This window comes from Sebastes umbrosus, chromosome 11 (genome assembly GCF_015220745.1).
Source record: "Sebastes umbrosus isolate fSebUmb1 chromosome 11, fSebUmb1.pri, whole genome shotgun sequence".
NCBI classification, from domain to species: Eukaryota; Metazoa; Chordata; class Actinopteri; order Perciformes; family Sebastidae; genus Sebastes; species Sebastes umbrosus.
In genome coordinates, this window is record NC_051279.1 from 14,947,980 (window position 1) to 14,964,828 (window position 16,849).

The 16,849-nt window shown below is 40.7% G+C and overlaps 2 protein-coding genes across 2 annotated transcripts; both read left to right on the top strand.

The window, feature by feature from the left end:
- Nucleotides 1-1,459: 1,459 nt before the first annotated feature.
- zgc:174888 (uncharacterized protein LOC558116 homolog) lies at nt 1,460-5,319 on the top strand. Its single transcript, XM_037784913.1, has 5 exons — nt 1,460-1,998; nt 2,354-2,460; nt 2,832-2,903; nt 3,218-3,364; nt 4,225-5,319. The coding sequence occupies exons 1-5, from the start codon at nt 1,986-1,988 to the stop codon at nt 4,582-4,584; spliced, it is 699 nt and encodes a 232-aa protein (XP_037640841.1). The 5' UTR covers nt 1,460-1,985; the 3' UTR covers nt 4,585-5,319.
- Nucleotides 5,320-8,425: 3,106 nt separating this feature from the next.
- On the top strand, nt 8,426-16,835 carry grwd1 (glutamate-rich WD repeat containing 1). Its single transcript, XM_037784938.1, has 7 exons — nt 8,426-8,730; nt 8,835-8,952; nt 12,555-12,717; nt 12,823-13,033; nt 14,168-14,313; nt 14,974-15,165; nt 16,207-16,835. The coding sequence occupies exons 1-7, from the start codon at nt 8,508-8,510 to the stop codon at nt 16,513-16,515; spliced, it is 1,362 nt and encodes a 453-aa protein (XP_037640866.1). The 5' UTR covers nt 8,426-8,507; the 3' UTR covers nt 16,516-16,835.
- The last annotated feature ends 14 nt before the right edge of the window (nt 16,836-16,849 follow it).

The window sequence follows — 16,849 nt, forward strand, 5'->3', positions numbered from 1 at the left end:
GGAGTGAGTTGGAAGAGGAGAGCAGCAGCATTTCTCTGCCAACTCCCACTCACTTGTTTGAGTGGCCGTCAGCCAACGAGCCTCGAAGTGGTGTACGACAACACGTTTAAAGGTTTTCTGATGTCCTGAAAAGTACAAAACGGTTGCATAACACAGCCTCGCCCCAGCACGGCCACGGCCACATCAGCAGGATTTTGGCTTCTTAACGAGCCAGTCGCACACTGATCCACTAAAAAGCTGAGGGTTTTCTTTTACATACCACAGTTATTTGAGCCCGTTTCTTTGCTGAAGCATGCAAACTTCAGTCAATAAAATTCAGCAACATACGTCTTTGTTTAAATTGGTTGTTTTTTTTACCCATACCTATGTAGTGTTTGGGGGAAAAAAAGGTAATTCAAACTGATGTTGTCCAAATTAAAAGGCAAATATTAGGCTTGACTCTAACTTTCTCTACTTCTCAACATAGCGTGCTACTGTGTCCTAATAGGGTTTTACTTCTTTTTGTTATGCTTTTCCCAGACTCAAACTCAAATCTGGATTTAATTTTGCAAGTTTCACTAAAAGAAGCACAAACATAATTTGCAGCAGCTCCACAAATTAGTTACACATTTACTTCCCCTCAATATGCAAGCGTAGTATGAAACAGGAAGACGGCACCATGGCGGGATATTTATACCCGTCATTAAAAGCACATAGTATATGTGAAGAGAATTGGAGTTGATTAGGCCTCTGTGAGTGTTAATGCTTTGCTTGTGGTGAAGCTGCTGCTCTCTAGTTTCCTTTTCCACTGAACAGAGTTGGGACTTTGGGGAAACTGTAATGCTTCTTTTGGCTTCTGTTCAAAAAAAGGACGAAGAACAACTCTTTGACATGAAGAAACAACATTTTTCTTCCTTTCTTCCTTTCATTAGTAATTAACCCCTCTCCTGACACTTAACAGAAAACCAATATAACACGAAGCTTCACACGACCTGAGGGGACAGAACAACACTTTACAGACAGGATGATGACAGCTATGCACAATATTAGACGTCACGATCACACCAGCCGCCTCTGTGGAGCCGTTTTTAGCAGAAATGACTAAAGACAGCCGTCACGTGTGGAATGACTTGCAATTGCTGGCAAAGTGTCGTAATTTCCAGGGAATGTGATTCTTGATGTATAAAATTAAAGAAAAAAAAAACCCAGATCATGTGATGATTAAACAGGATGATATTGCACACTGACTCTGGAGCATAACGAGCAGGGGATCTACACAGGCACAGAGGTGTGGGGGAGAGTCCAAATGAAAAACATACGCTCCAACTGCATGACTAAGCTTCCTTGGGCCTGGTTTGGACTGGGGGGGAGGATGGGGGTAAGAGGGTGGGTGTCAGGGAATGTGGGGAGCAGGGGGGAGGGGGCCGGGTCAGTCAATAGTGAGGTAAAACGTGTGGCGGTGGGAGGGGCCGGGACTTAAAGGGAGCAGACTAGCAATCCAGCAGAGCACTTTCACTTTAGAGCGGAGTGAGGACACACAGAGTGGCCAGAGGGAGAGATAGAGAGAAGAGGAGGCCAGTGTTGCTCCCGCATTATCCATTAACCAGGGAGAGAGGAGTGGTTCAAATTCAGGAAGATTCTAGGTCAGTAGTGAGAGGGAGAAAGGGAAACATAGTAAAAAACAAAAGCTTTCATAGGGAAAGACTGCAGCCACTCAGGCTTAAGTGGGAAAATCCAAAGTGAGAGAGCAGGATGGCGTGAGAGGATAAATGAGGCATTTATTGGAAAGTACCAAAAGGACTCCAAAGAAAGGAATGTATAAGGGATGTCAACAAGAGGACTGAATATCAGACGGTGAAGGAGAAGCGCGCTCTGTGTCAAAGACCTTTAGAAACCACAGAGGAGGAAACTTTTGCCTTTCACAGACCGACACAGGAACCCGTCTGCAGAGTGTTTGCCATCAACAAGAGAAATGGAGAAGCGTCCATTCTTAGAAAGATAAAAGGATGTCACTGCCAGGTGAGAGACGAGAATTAACTGCATGTTTTTTGCCAACTTTTGCTTTTTAAAGTCTGTAGGAGAACAACTGAATACTTGAACTGGTTATTATAGCCCTATAATCATGTGAAAACTGCTTTGTTGAGTCACTTTATATTGTTATACAATAGCATTTCCGGTATCTTTAATTCAATTAGAAATGTTGCAACAACATGTTTCATGATGTTGTCTGCAGAACTGGCTAATTGAGGCAGGAAATGATGTCATGTTTTTTAGTAGGTATGCAGTTTGAACAAGATACAAAACCACAGAAAGTTTCCAGCAATTATCTGAACGTGTGTTCTGTCTCTTCTCTTCTTACTCATGCCTCTAACAGTTGTGCTGTTGCTATCACTCTTGACTGTCCGATGTGGTGGATGTGACTTTGACTGGGAAGGTGTGAAAAACATTAAAACGACCATCGACGCTAGTCGGACTGGATTTGTAAGTTGCACACTTTTGACTTTGTTAATGATTTTGTGTCGTCCTTTTGGTGTTTCTGAGGTATCCTCTATATAGTACAATATAATACTGTAAGAAGTACAATCAGTTGTATTGTTGTTAAGAGGTCAAAGGTGAAGATCTCACTGAAATGAATAGAATAAGCAGCTCTGCTTTGATATCTGACTGACATGCGTAGCTCTGCAAAGTCAAGGGAATCAAACGGTGTGTTTCACCTCAGTGGATGTTGTTTCCTTCATAAAAGCATTGTTCTTGTCAAACTCAGTCATTACTACAGTTAAGTATAGTAATCATTAACTTATTTCATCATCTGTGGGTGTAGTCTCATCTTTTTCTTTGCTTTTCTCTTCCAGCGGACAGTGTTTCCTAAAGATTACTATGTAGTGCACCGCTACACAAAAAGCATGCTCTGTGACAGTGATCCGGTGAGTTCCTTATCAGATAAATAGGGGAAGTGGTGTTTGATGTGCAATAAATGGCTGGTACATCTTACAGTCTTTCAGTTTTCCGGCCTTCTGGTTTCTTTAACATTATTACATCATTAGCTTTTACTTCATCTTCAACAGGCCTTGTAAATGCTCAGTTTAGCAAACAGATTGCTGTACCACCATGTTGTAGTCTCGAGTCTGGCTTGTAATTGAGCAATTGATGTGGTTCTTGTGGTGATTTGTCACATGTTTTGTTTTTTGCACACTAAATTTGGGCTTGTTGTTGTGTTGCTCTACCTTTCTCCCTGCAGTGTTGTGTGTTCCCTGCTGCGATAGTCCTCCTGGAGTCCTGGCATGTGCTTCTCGGAAACATCTGGGATGAGCACCTTAATCACTCCTTAATCCTCGATCTAAAGCAGACACTGGATAAAATCATAAAAAAGAACAGAAATACAGAGGTAGGGTTTTCTTTTAAATATATCTTTAACATGATGCCTTATTATAAGTCTTGCTTTACTCTGTTAAAGAAAGTTTAACTTTAAAATAGAGCACTTAAAGGAACAGTGTGTAACATTTTGGTGGATCTATTAGCAGAAATGGAATATAATATTCATGACTATGTTTTCATTAGTGTATAATCACCTGAAACTAAGAATGGTTGTGTTTTCGTTAGCTTAGAATGAGCCCTTCATATCTACATAGGGAGTGGGTCCTCTTCACAGAGTCCGTCATGTTGCTCCGCCATGTTTCTACAGTAGCCCAGAATGGACAAACCAAACACTGGCTCTAGAGAGAGCCTTTCATGTTTTTACATTACCTGAAGACCGCCGTAGTTCTCCGACACGCTTTTGAAACTGCGGTAACGTGAGCCGCACAGTGCAAAACCATGGTACCGCCAGCCGCCATCTGACTTCCGTTTCTCCTTACGTGGTGCAATTATGATAAGGATGGCCTCTGAGCGAGGTGAACGGTGTTACCACAGTTTTGCACTCGGTGGCTCACGTTATCGCAGTCTTGGAAAGTGAGGAGTGAGCGGAGGGGTACCACTAGATGCCGCCAAATCCTACACACTGTACCTTTAAGTGCAAAACAGGCCAGAAATATCTCTGGTCATTTGACATGTGATTGCTTACTGCATTTATATTACATTTTTTGTTTCAAACATGAATTTATGTAAAAGTACATTAATAAGAGTTGTGCTTGTGAAGATCCTGCGAATTTGCCTTTGAAAGCTTCTTCTTCTTCTTCTTCTTCTTCTTCTTCTTCTTCTTCTTCTTCTTCTTGGAATCCTCATTTGTTCCTTGTTTCCTTGTCTCAGAGGTACCAGGAGGAGACGGACCTGGCCCAATTCACCACATTATCTTCCTCCCCTGAAGAACTCCTGAAGCTAACATCAGAACTTCTCGCTCGATGGCTCGAGGTCGGGTGCTTGCCTTTGATTGAAACCTGCACCCTGCCCACTTTCCCCCCATCCCCTGTTGAGAGGAAGGACTATGGGCCGTCGAGGGCCAGACTCTTGACGACCCGAGCCATCAGCAGTGAGGAGGAGGAGGGACTGCCCGACACGTTGATAGACATTACATATCCTCCATACAGCGGTGGTCCTCCATCCCTTTCATATTCCGCTTCTGTCTGGAGCCCCTTGCTATTCAGACTCTACTGGTGGTTGTTGCCATAGTTACCGAAAAGGATCTACTTTTTTTTTTTTGATGATGATGCACACAAAATGCAAGACATTTCCTGGCACTGAATGTTTATTTTCTTTATATTTGTGTTTTTAATGCAGCAAGCTTTGTTAATATGAAGTGACATGCACCGGTTGCATTTAATGTCCAAAGTTAGTTCACGTAGTGCTCTGTAACCACTGATATCACCGATGCATGTAAACGTATAGCCATCAAGCTCCAGCTAGATATGCTCTTCATGCTAACCAGAGATAAATGCCGAGCAAGCCAATGTGCATAAGCCATCGTCTATTGATGTGGAATTCATCACCGTTTACAATGAATGTTATGTAAATGTAAGATATTACCGTCTATGGGCGTTTACTTTTGTACATAATGTAAATTAAAGACATTTAGATATATATATATATATATACATTGTTAGTTTTTGATATAGTATCGATATAAGGGTTCTAAGTTATATTTATTGTGGTCTTTGCTGTTTGTCATCAGTGATGGAAAGTAACCAACTACATTTAATCAAGTAATGTACAATTTTGAGGTACTTGTACAGTGCATACTTTACTGGAGTATTTCCATTTTATGCTACTTTACATTTCTACTCCGTTCAATTTCAGAGGAAAATATTATACTTTTTACACCACTTACTTTACAGATATGATGTCTTGTTATAAATTAAACTACCCAGCAGTTTATTAAAGAGGATCTATTATGCTTATTTTCAGGTGCAAACTTGTATTTTGGTTTTCTAATAGAACATGTTTACATGCTTTAATGTTCACGAACAGTCCAGTCTGCTCTGATTGGTCAGCTGGTCCACTCTCTTGTGATTGGTCAACCGAACCAAACTCTTCGGACTCCGCTCTAACTAGTTTTGTTTGAGGGCGTGCCAAACTAGTTGCTAGGCACATATTATGCAAATGTGTTACTTGGTGACATCACCACGTTACGGAAGAAAAGGCGGGACTTGAATCAAGGCGTTTCAGGCAGTTCAGTAGCAGTGTTTCTGTGGGGTAGAGTAACTCCCTTTGATGTGGACTTTGTAACTTTGCAGATCTTTTACATGCACAAAAAATAAATATAACACACTAAATGAAAGGGAAAAAGTATAAAAGGTCCTCTTTAAGTTTTTCAAATTAGCTCCAACTTCAACAGTAAAATGTATCAACAATACTAACATAATTGTAATAGTGTTACAATCACCGAGAGCATCTTTCTGCATTGTATACTTTTCCTTTGGATACTTTAATATATTTTACAAACACTACTAACCATATTTTTACGTCAGTGTAATTTTGAATACAGACTTTACTTGTAACAGAGATTTTTTTACATTGTGGTATTACTATTTTTGCTTAAGTAAAAGACCTGTTTGTCAGTGGGAACACATAGATATTTATATTTGTTGTCCATTCTGCTTAAAGAGGTTAGATTTTGTTTCCGATTTTGCATTCCAGCAGCATGACACAGAGTTTGTGTTAAGAGTTCACATTCATGTGAGCTCAACCATTAACTGCCGACTCTTTAAAAGACTCGTTCCCAGTGTGCAGATGCTTCACAACTATGTTGTAACTCTGCTAAAAAACTGAGAGACGAGTTGCAGGTGAGGGAGGAATGCACTCTGGATCCAACAGGGCTCCAGAGATGTTCTTCTGACTCCTGTCAGGATTTACAAAAGAAATAAAAGAGTCCACCATTTGGTGCTCAGCACTTGCCCCTGCTTGTACACGCCCACGCATGTAATGTGCACCATTACCGTCGCAGGATCCTTCTTGTAGTTTCATAACCCTTAAATACAGAGGTATGTAGCATTGGCCACTGTGGGAACAGACTTTTGGCTTGCACCCCAAGTCTTCGTTGACCTTATTTTCCACTGACTTTAAGTCAGAGTTTGGAAGGATGAGACAAACGTAATGCAGCATGAATGCAGATTACAAAGAGTTAGTGCTAGAGGACAACATTTTGGACAAATTAGGAAAACATAAAATCAAGCCAAAGGCTCAAATGTTATTCTTTTGGGACTCTGGAAAGTGCACATTTCCAACTATATGTTACTGGCAAACTTACCAAGAAGAAGAAGTACGTTATTAATCCATCATTTGGGGAAATTATACCTTTTTTAAACAGATAATGGAGACTATGAGGCTGTTTCCCATCAGTAGGCCTCATACAGGGGCTACTGACCCCGGTGTGCTTCCCGGAAACCTCTGGGATGAGCACCTAAATCACTCCTTAATCCTCGATCTAAAGCAGACACTGGATAAAATCATAAAAAAGAACAGAAATACAGAGGTAGGGTTTTCTTTGAAATATATCTTTAACATGATGCCTTATTATAAGTCTTGCTTTACTCTGTTAAAGAAAGTTTCACTTTAAAATAGAGCACTTAAAGGAACAGTTTTTAACATTTCGGTGGATCTATTAGCAGAAATGGAATATAATATTCATAACTATGTTTTCATTAGTGTATAATCAACTGAAACTAAGAATGGTTTTGTTTTCGTTAGTGTCAGTACAGGCTGTGCTGCTGCAGGTCTCACGCATGTTGCATTAGCCTACTTGAATTAAACGCAGTAATCCGACTCACTCGGAGCATGTGGCAGAATCTGTCCTGGGTCAGTACATGCACATGACCCCAAAATGTGGAAATTCAAGATTCAAGATTCAAGAGTTTTATTTGCCATTTGCACCTATAAGTACATTGGAATTCTGATCAGTTTACATCGAGTCAGCTTTAAGAAAAGAAAAAAGGTAGAAAAGGCACAAGGTAATTACAGTAAAAAATAAGTAGCACATTCAACTCAACACAATAAATAAATAAATAATTAAAATATAAAACGCCCTCAGAGTAGTCAATAAATAAACTAAATTAAAGGAGGACGGTCTGCAGGACGGATAATAATGCACTATACTCACTTTTAACAGTCTCTTCTGCACTATATTCACTTTTTTAATAGTCATGCATCACAGCTGTTACTCTGCACTATATTCACTTTTTTAATAGTCATGCATCACAGCTGTTACTCTGCACTATATTCACTTTTTTAATAGTCATGCATCACAGCTGTTACTCTGCACTATATTCAGTTTTAACAGTTTTCCTCTTCATCTTGTATTTTTATATCTGGTATATTGTTTTGTACTTTGTACTTTGCACTAACTTTTTTTACTGCCTTTTTACTAACATGTTTTTACACTATGGAACTGTGATGCTGGAAACTTCAATTTCCCTCTGGATTAATAAAGTTACTATCTATCTATCTATCTATCTAAACTACCCTCTGCATAGGAACAATACCCCAGAATACAAATATACAGTATATATGCTCCATGACCATGTCAAAAGAACTTGTAACTCTCTTTAAAAAAATAAATAATGAATATATTTCAGACAATTACACAGTGGAAGGCAGCATATTGCACTGCATTACAGTCCATTCAGTTCAAGTGTAACTTCAACTGTGTGTCAATAATGGTATGGAGGTGAGGTGTGGGGTATTTGTGGAAATGAATCATGCATTGTTTAGACAGACGGCCCTTGGACATCCACTTAACTCCCATGATCAGGCCGGAGTAACATTTATGGTCAAACATTGGGGTTTGGGCAATTTCCGAGACAAATATTTGCAAGTCTGATTTTTCCTGGCAGCAGGGAGCCAAGCGCCAAAGAGGCCAGCTGAATTCCCGTAAATGGGGGGAAGAGACAGGGAGAGAGAGAGAGGGGGGGGAGAGAGAAAGAGAGAGAGGGGGAGAGAGAGAGAGAGAGAGAGAGAGAGAGAGAGAGAGAGGGAGAGGGTGGGAGGAAGAGAGGCAGCAGAGGAGGAAGAGGAGGGGTGGTGACAGCACATGAGGGCTGTTTTTTAAACCACGTGGCCGCTCCACATACCGGAAGTAAGCAAACTCTGACTCTGCCAAGATGTCTGCGCCCGAGGAAGACACGTTTGCCGAGGAAAGACGCGACATGGAGGAGATGGACGAGCCCGGCAGCGACGATGATGAAGGGGTGGACATGGAGGAGGAAGGAGCAGACGGAGAAGAAGAGAAGAAGGTGTACGTGCCCGGGATGGAGCCGCTGAAGCCCGGGGAGGAGCTGGAGATGGACCGCTCCGCGTACCGCATGTACCACGAGTGTCAGACAGGCAAGTTGGAGCCTGTAAAAGAGTCACCAGCTAGATGTAACACCTCTTTATAAGTGTCGTCACCACGCAGGAGGTGCAGTATTAACTGTTTGTGTCGTGTCCAGGTGCTCCATGTCTGAGCTTCGACATCCTGAGAGATGGAGATGGAGACAACAGGGAGCAGTTTCCTCTGTCCATGCTGCTCTGTGCGGGCACTCAGGCGGACACGGCTCTGAGCAACAGGTACAAAACATCCGGGCAACACCTTTCTAAACACTGTGTGTTCAAGGCTGTTGCTGTTAGTTATTAAATTAAGTGAACTTTGATCAAAGCACACTGGCTTTGGAGCTTTTTCAGTGATGGTAACCAGGCAACAGGGAGGCAGTTAGAATGAATTTGACAACATAAACATTCCAAATGGGCCCTTTTGTATTTCCTGTTGCAATGACAGGAAGTCAACTTGGACCAAAGCTGTTGCCCTAGCAACAGAATGGCAATGAAGCGCACACACACAAACAATTGAAAATGTAAAACATAGATAGCACAGAAATTGAAAAAAATGAAAATAAACAAACAATTTGACATTGTTATCCATAATGTTTCTCAAGAGATGTTGTGGCGGTACTGAGTTCCCCAGACTTTAGTTGTTCAGTCAGAAGACTGAAAAACAGTTCCCCATCCACATAATATAAAATAAAATGCCTCCTTAATAATAATAATAATAATAATAATGAACAAATGCCTCTATATTAACAAACAATTAAGGAAACTGAAATATTGGTTTGGCTTTTCCTTTTACCCTCCTTTAAAGTTTTCCCAAATAAAATACACTAAAAGAAATGGGTATAAAGGGTTTTATTGAAAATCAACAAATGAATAGAATACAAAAATACAGCCTGCAGGCGTTAGGCTATTGTAAGGCAAGCCAGATCGTTGCACAAATAGTACCTAAACGTCCCAGTGCAGGTAACCTAATTGGTTGGCACTTAACTTGTTTCCCCAACTAGGAGAGTCAACACTCTCAACAAACAAAACACAAAGATCACAGAATCCCAAAAGGGCCCAAAACAGACCAGAGTTTCTGGTAAAGCTGATAACACATGTTGCATTGAGTGAAGGAGAGATCAGAATGACCCTGGGTGTGCAGTTTCCCTCCTCTTTTAAGCCCTACAGAAAGGGCGTCGTTACACCCTGATTGGCCAAGAGGGGAATGCACCAAGCTGCTCTCAACTATCATTTAAGAGCCAGTCCCCACACCCTGCGCAACAGGTGAACTGAATAACCCTCTAATCACTCAGCAACTCAACCAAAAAAACACCAGGGAAAAGGGAAACAACAGCAAACACCAGAGAATTGGCAGCTGCCACAATGTGATGTCTTTTTTTTTTATTTTGAGGGACTACAGAAAGAATCATAAAAAAAAGTATTTTTCTCAAACAATTTTAGATAGATGGATAGATAGATAAATAGTAACTTTATTGATCCCGAGGGAAATTCAAGTCTCCAACATAACAGTTCCATAGTGCAAAACATGTTAGTAAAAAGGCAGTAAAAAAGTTAGCAGTGCAAAGTACAAAAAAATAAACCGGATATAAAAATACAAGGAGATGAAGAAAACTGTTAAAACTGAATATAGTGCAGGGTAACAGCTGTGATACAGGACTATTAAAAAAGTGAATATAGTGCAGAAGACACTGTTAAAAATGAATATAGTGCAGGGTAACTCCAGTAGCTCAGTCTATGAAAGTGCACTGTGTGCATTATTATCTGTCCTGCAGACCGTCCTCCTTTGTTCCCCCCCCCCCTCCCTAGAGAGGTGTTGTACAGTACAGTTTGATGGCTCAGGGGACAAACGATTTCCTGAGTCTGTCTGTGGAGCACTTGGGAAGCAGCAGCCTGCCGCAAAACGAGCTCCTCTGTTTTTTTATTTTATTAGTTTTTCGAACTACAACAACATACAGCAAACTATAAATTAAACTGTACGTTAGGGCTGACCCAAATGCTTCGAAGCTTTGACCACTGCCATGGTAATCAACCTCCAAATCAGTATTTGAATGCTTCGTTGTTGTTTTTCCTTTAAAATACAACTAAGTAGTAATAATAACATTAATTATTCTTATTAGTTATTCTCAGAACAATACCGCTGTCTTCTGTGTGTAGAGGTGCGTCTGTGTACAGTAGTGCGGCAGCAGCACTGCCCCAGGCACTGAAACGGGGGACATGAGGAGATGAGATGGGGACAGACAGAAGAACGTATCCGCCTGCTGCACCGCGCCGCGCTACGGAGCTCGAATACCTTCGAATAATTCTTACCAAAGCTTCGAAGCCCAAACATTTTTATTCAGGACAGCCCTACTGTACATACACAGGCAGACAAGCAACATAACACACTCACAACAATAGGACAACAACAAGATGACAACAAGAGATAGAGAAAAAAAATAATAAATAAGATAAAATCAGTCAGACAATAAGTTCAAGCACCGATACTCCGTCCTGAAGGTTTCCATGTAAGAAGAAAGACAGTTCAGTTGACCAGAGATTAACACTTTCTGCAGGGAGATGGTCCATGAGTGGATTCCAAATGTTCAGAAATGACTGGTCATTACCTTTAAGCACAGAGGTGATCCACTCATGTGGTAAAACATTATATATCTCTTTATACCACAGAGTAACAGAAGGAGGAGTGTCTTTGATCCATTTTAACAAAGTACATTTTCTTGCCAAAAGCAATAACTTATCCAGCAGTTCAAATTTCAGTGAGGGAAGTGACACGTCTTTAGAGGATAGACCCAGAGAAAAAAAGGGCCGAATCTTTTTTTAATTTTGATTTTGAAAATACAACTAAGCTCCCCAGCTATGCAGCTCCAAAAACGTCATATGCATGTACATTGCCAAATAAGATTAATATAATTCCCTTCTTCTCTGTGACATTTTAAACAGATAGGGGATAAGCTATGATCATAAAAAAAAAATCTTAAGTTCAACACAAAACAATGTTTGGAAGAAACTGAAGAAAGTTTGTGAATGTGCCAAAGAGACAAATCAATTTGATAAAATAGATTGTTATTTGACTCATTCAAACAGAAAACCGTACTTCCTGTAACAGGGACAAAGTCATGATAACACTCCCAAGATTAGTAAGGTATGTTGAGTTCAAAAGTTTTGCAGAAGGAACATAAAACGGGTTGCATATAATACTGCATATAAATAGACGGGATTAATTCCCGTGTTAATGAAGGCGTTCACATCATGAAGATGGTTTTATATCACGACTGTTGAGTTGGCCGTGTGAGGATTAAAACACAGTGCACCGACAAGATAACACTGACAATATAACACTGACAAGATAACACTGACAATATAACACTGACAATATAACTCTGACAATATAACTCCGACAATATAACTCTGACAGTATAACTCTAGACACATAAAATTAGGGTTTAGCTACTGTTTCGTTAAAGGTAGATTAACTGGAAAGCCCACACGGCAGAGCATATTATGGTATGGAAGTAGCAACAGTAGAAATAAAAATATACAAGTTTAAACAGCAGATTGTTTTGAAACTGTATGCACCCAGGCGTAATTCACAGTAAATTTGGGCTTTTGTTTTGTTTTGCACAGTTTCAGTTCTGTTTTGACACCATCCACACAGCTTTGAAAGAGCTGGGGATTTTCCTCTAACGGTTCAGTTAAAGTTTAATGGAAAACATTTAAAAAAAAAGTTCAGCCTATTTTGTTTCATACTAAAACTCAGCGCCTGAATACAGATAACAGACTTACTTCTTAAGTAGTTTGCTTATCTACGTCTTCTTAAATGAATCATTTTACTTTCTTGGCAGACTTATCGTCATACGCATGCACAACCTTCATGGGACAGAGAAAGACAAAGAGGGGGAAGAAAGCAGTGATGAAGAAAGCGATGACGATGAGGAGGATGAAGATAAGAAACCACAGATGGAACTGGCCATGATGCCTCACTATGGAGGGATCAACAGAGTCAGAGTATGTTATGTTTCAGTTCCCAGGCAGACATGTATATGAATTAAGCCATTATTAACTTTACTTGTCTAACGTTCCTAATAACTGATTTTGCGTTTGAATTTCCAGGTGACCCGGCGTGGCGAGCAGTCGTTGGCTGCCGTCTGGTCAGATAAGGGACAGGTAGAAATATTTGACCTCCGAGCTCAGCTTGAAGCTGTGCACAGTTCTGCTGCGATGGAAACTTTCATCAAACAGCAGAAGGAAGCCACAGCTCTCTTCAGCTTCTCCGGACACATGGCTGAAGGCTTTGCTGTTGACTGGTCACCTACAGTACCTGGTGAGTGTCTCCTTTACCTGCAAGGGTAAGCTGCAGGTGAAAAAAGAGACAAACTCTAGGGAGTCTTGGGTGACCACCATACGTTGTATCCTAAAAAGTATAAATGTGTCCCTGACTGCACTTAGGTCGACTGTGTAGTGTGTGTGTAACATGAGAAGAACAGTTTGTACCCGAACGTGAAGTATGATTTAATCCCTCACGTTCTTTACTGTCTCTCCCTCTGTGTCCTTTTCACAACATCCGTGTTTGCTTGCTGTTTTACAGCAAAACAGCTTATAAATGACTGTAAAGTTTTAGATTTACAAACATTTTTAAACACTTGGTTCCGGACCCATCTAGAATACACAAAAAGTTCCTTTACATGGCCCATGAAAAAAAAAGAGCATGCATGAACTACTAGAATGGGATTGGAATAAAATATTTTAATCTTGAATTTATCAGACATCCTCCTAAAGTCATGGTAAAGTGAAATCCGAGATTTGTTTAAAAAAACGTTTTACATGTTGGAAAATAAAAGATGTGCTCATAAGTTTCTTGGAAATAAGTCATTCAGGATGAAAAAGAGCACAGTGGACACAACCCCAGCATTTCAGAGCAGATACTGCTTATTTTTTCACAATTTTGGAACCTAATTTTATATACTTGGCATGTTTTTTTTTTTATTGAATCATTAAAATTTGGCTGGGTGGTTAATAACGCATTTTTCTGTGGAAAACATATATTTATTTTTGCTTTACCCAGATTTTAAAAACATAGATACATCATGTTTTACACAACTGTGAAAATTCTGATTGGATGAGATTTATTTATTTTATTTAATCTTTATTTAATCAGGCAGTCTTGAAGATCTCCTTTCCAGGAACACAATCAACAAAACATAAACAACTACACTATAAACAGGAATTAAAAACGGTTACAAGAATCATAAAAAAACATCAGATAATAAAGCTTTAAAATCTCCAAGGGAAATGCAAGAGTCTAGTTTGAAGGCAGTTTGCAGCTCTTTCCATTTAAAAGTTGCATAGTATCTGAAACCTGCCAACATTAGTGCGTTCAGTACATTGGGGAGATCTAAGAGGAAGTGTAATAGCACTGATGGGATGCTAAAGTGTTCTGTTTGTACTTTATTATCAGGCCGTCTTGTCAGCGGAGACTGCAAAAAGAACATCCATGTGTGGGAGCCAAGAGAGGGAGGGACCTCGTGGCAGATTGACCAACGACCTTTCAGCTCCCACAGCAAGTCTGTGGAGGATCTGCAGTGGTCGCCCACGGAAGCTACAGTACGTTTGTAGGAAAACAGTGACGCAGTGGGTCAGACTGAGGGTAACGTAGACGGTGCTTTAGAGGGCGGCACTGTCTGGGATCTGCCTGTTTGTGTGGGTTTCCTCCCAAAACCAAAAATACGTACATGCAAAGTATTAGACATGCATAATGGGATTTGACATGCAGGTTAGGTGTCCTCATGACATGCCCCCTAACCACTGTGTTGACCTCAGAGCTGGAGTAGCCCCACTGATCCCAAATGTTTAGGATGATTTAAATGCAGAGGATGAATTCCTCCACAGAGTTCAATAATGTCAAACTGATCTTACAGCTCATCGGTGCTTTAAAGGTGTTCAGATGGAAGCTCAGGGTGTGCTGAGGGGAATGAATGATTGGAATGAATGATGGCACATAGTTGCAGTGTTAACAGATGGTGTTTTTAAAGTCAACATGTTTCACGGTGTTGTAACTAAGAAACACAAACTAGTTTTTGGCATGTGGATGTGAACCCTACAGCCTCACATGGGTGGTTACCTTTAAGCCTCTATGGGTGTACACTGTTTTGCAAGAAATACAATAGAGTTCCCTGTTTGGTAAAAGACCAATTAAGTCTTGTTTTGTGTATATTTGATCCAAAGGTTAAAATCTCAGGATGCGTTCTGTCTTGTTTGCTGCAGGTTTTTGCATCTTGCTCCGTGGATCAGTCTATTCGTATCTGGGATATCCGCTCCCCGCCCAATTCAATGCTCTCAGCCAACGAAGCTCACACATCTGACATCAATGTGATCAGCTGGAACCGGAGCGAACCATTCATCCTGTCAGGAGGGGATGACGGGCTTCTGAAAGTCTGGGACCTTCGACAGTTTAAGGTAAAAAAACAACAGTTTAATTTGCAAATCTAAAATCAGTAACTTTATTAGTAATCATTCAACTCGTACAAGATAATTCAGTTGACCATAGAGCGCCTCAGGGATGAGGTATTTTTGTAGGCCAACCAGGAAGTTAGCATCGCACTGGGTTCCCTCGACAAAAAGCCAATGGGATTTTTCCATTAGGTTTTGGATTATTGCAGAAAATAAACTCTGTGGCAAACAAACATTTATGATACTTACACGTTTTGTTCAGTAAGATAATCTCCACAAATGAACACCGCTTTTATGATTTTTGAAGTGTAAATGCAATCGTCAGAAGTAAAAAGTTAACGTCAGGGCTATAAAGGAGCTACACCACGGTCGCATGACTTCAAATCACCACCACTCAGCTAAAGACGGACTAGTGTTCGCTGTGATGACGTTTAGTAGTCTCATTTAGCCACTTGTTAGCAACCACCTTTTTAAAGATACATAAAGGGTTAAAAATTCATGAGTGGGGTATTTAGTGACATATTATATATTTTAGAACAAAAAAATCTCTTCAGCTTGTGTTAACCACAGACCTTATTTCAGGCATGTAACTAAAAACCCATTGACTTCGAGACGAGGGAACCAGAAGTGCTTAAATGCTAACTCATTTCAATGTTTTAGGATTCCTGCACCACTCTATTGTACAGCTCTCAGTTATCACTTGTTAATGTATGATCTTTATTGTTTGATCAGTGGGCGCCATCACAACAAAGTAAACCACCATTAGTGTTACAATACAAACAGTGCTTATATTCACTCACCAGCCCCACCTCACTAAAAACATTTGTTCCATCTTGTGCCTGTTACACAACAGTGCGTCATCACCACCGCAGTCACCATCCTCCTAATACGGGAATCCATTTTTAATTCGCATTTTACGCATACACCCTGTTATTTTCTTGTTGAGACAAAAAGCGGACGAGACAGATTTATAAACCTTCGTGTTAGGATTAACACTGTACAGGATGAATAGCTCGTCACACCTCTTATTCCACCTCTAACCTGCAGACCGGGCGGCCCGTGGCAAACTTCAAGCAGCACAGCGCTCCCATCACGTCTGTGGAGTGGAGCCCTGCGGACTCGAGCGTGTTCGCCGCCTCGGGGGCGGACGACGTCGTCAGCCAGTGGGACCTGTCTGTTGAGTCGTGCGACGTGGGCGCCAGGGTGGAGGGGGTGAAGGACTTACCCCCCCAGCTGTTGTTCCTGCACCAGGGGCAGTCAGAGATCAAGGAGATCCACTGGCACCCGCAGATACCCGGCGTGATGATCTCAACGGCTCTGTCAGGATTCAACGTGTTCAGGACGATATCTGTGTAGTGTGTGTGTGTGTGTGTGTGTGTGTGTGTGTGTTTGAGAGAGATTTACACGAGTAGTACACATTTAATGTGTAATGAGCAGCAAACTCTAACATGTCATTAAGAAGCTTGTAATAATGTACATAACTCAGCTGTGTAGGTAATAATTCTTCTTTTTGACATTTACTGGTGCCATATGGTGTTATAATCTTTGCTATTGAACTTTCAGTCTGTATGTTTTACAGATGTGGAAACTATTTTAGGCATTCTCCATTGTTCTTAAAATAAAGTGTTTCAAACTTTTTTTTAGGTTCTGCCTTCTTGACTGTTTTCAAAGAGAGACTGGTGTACTGTTT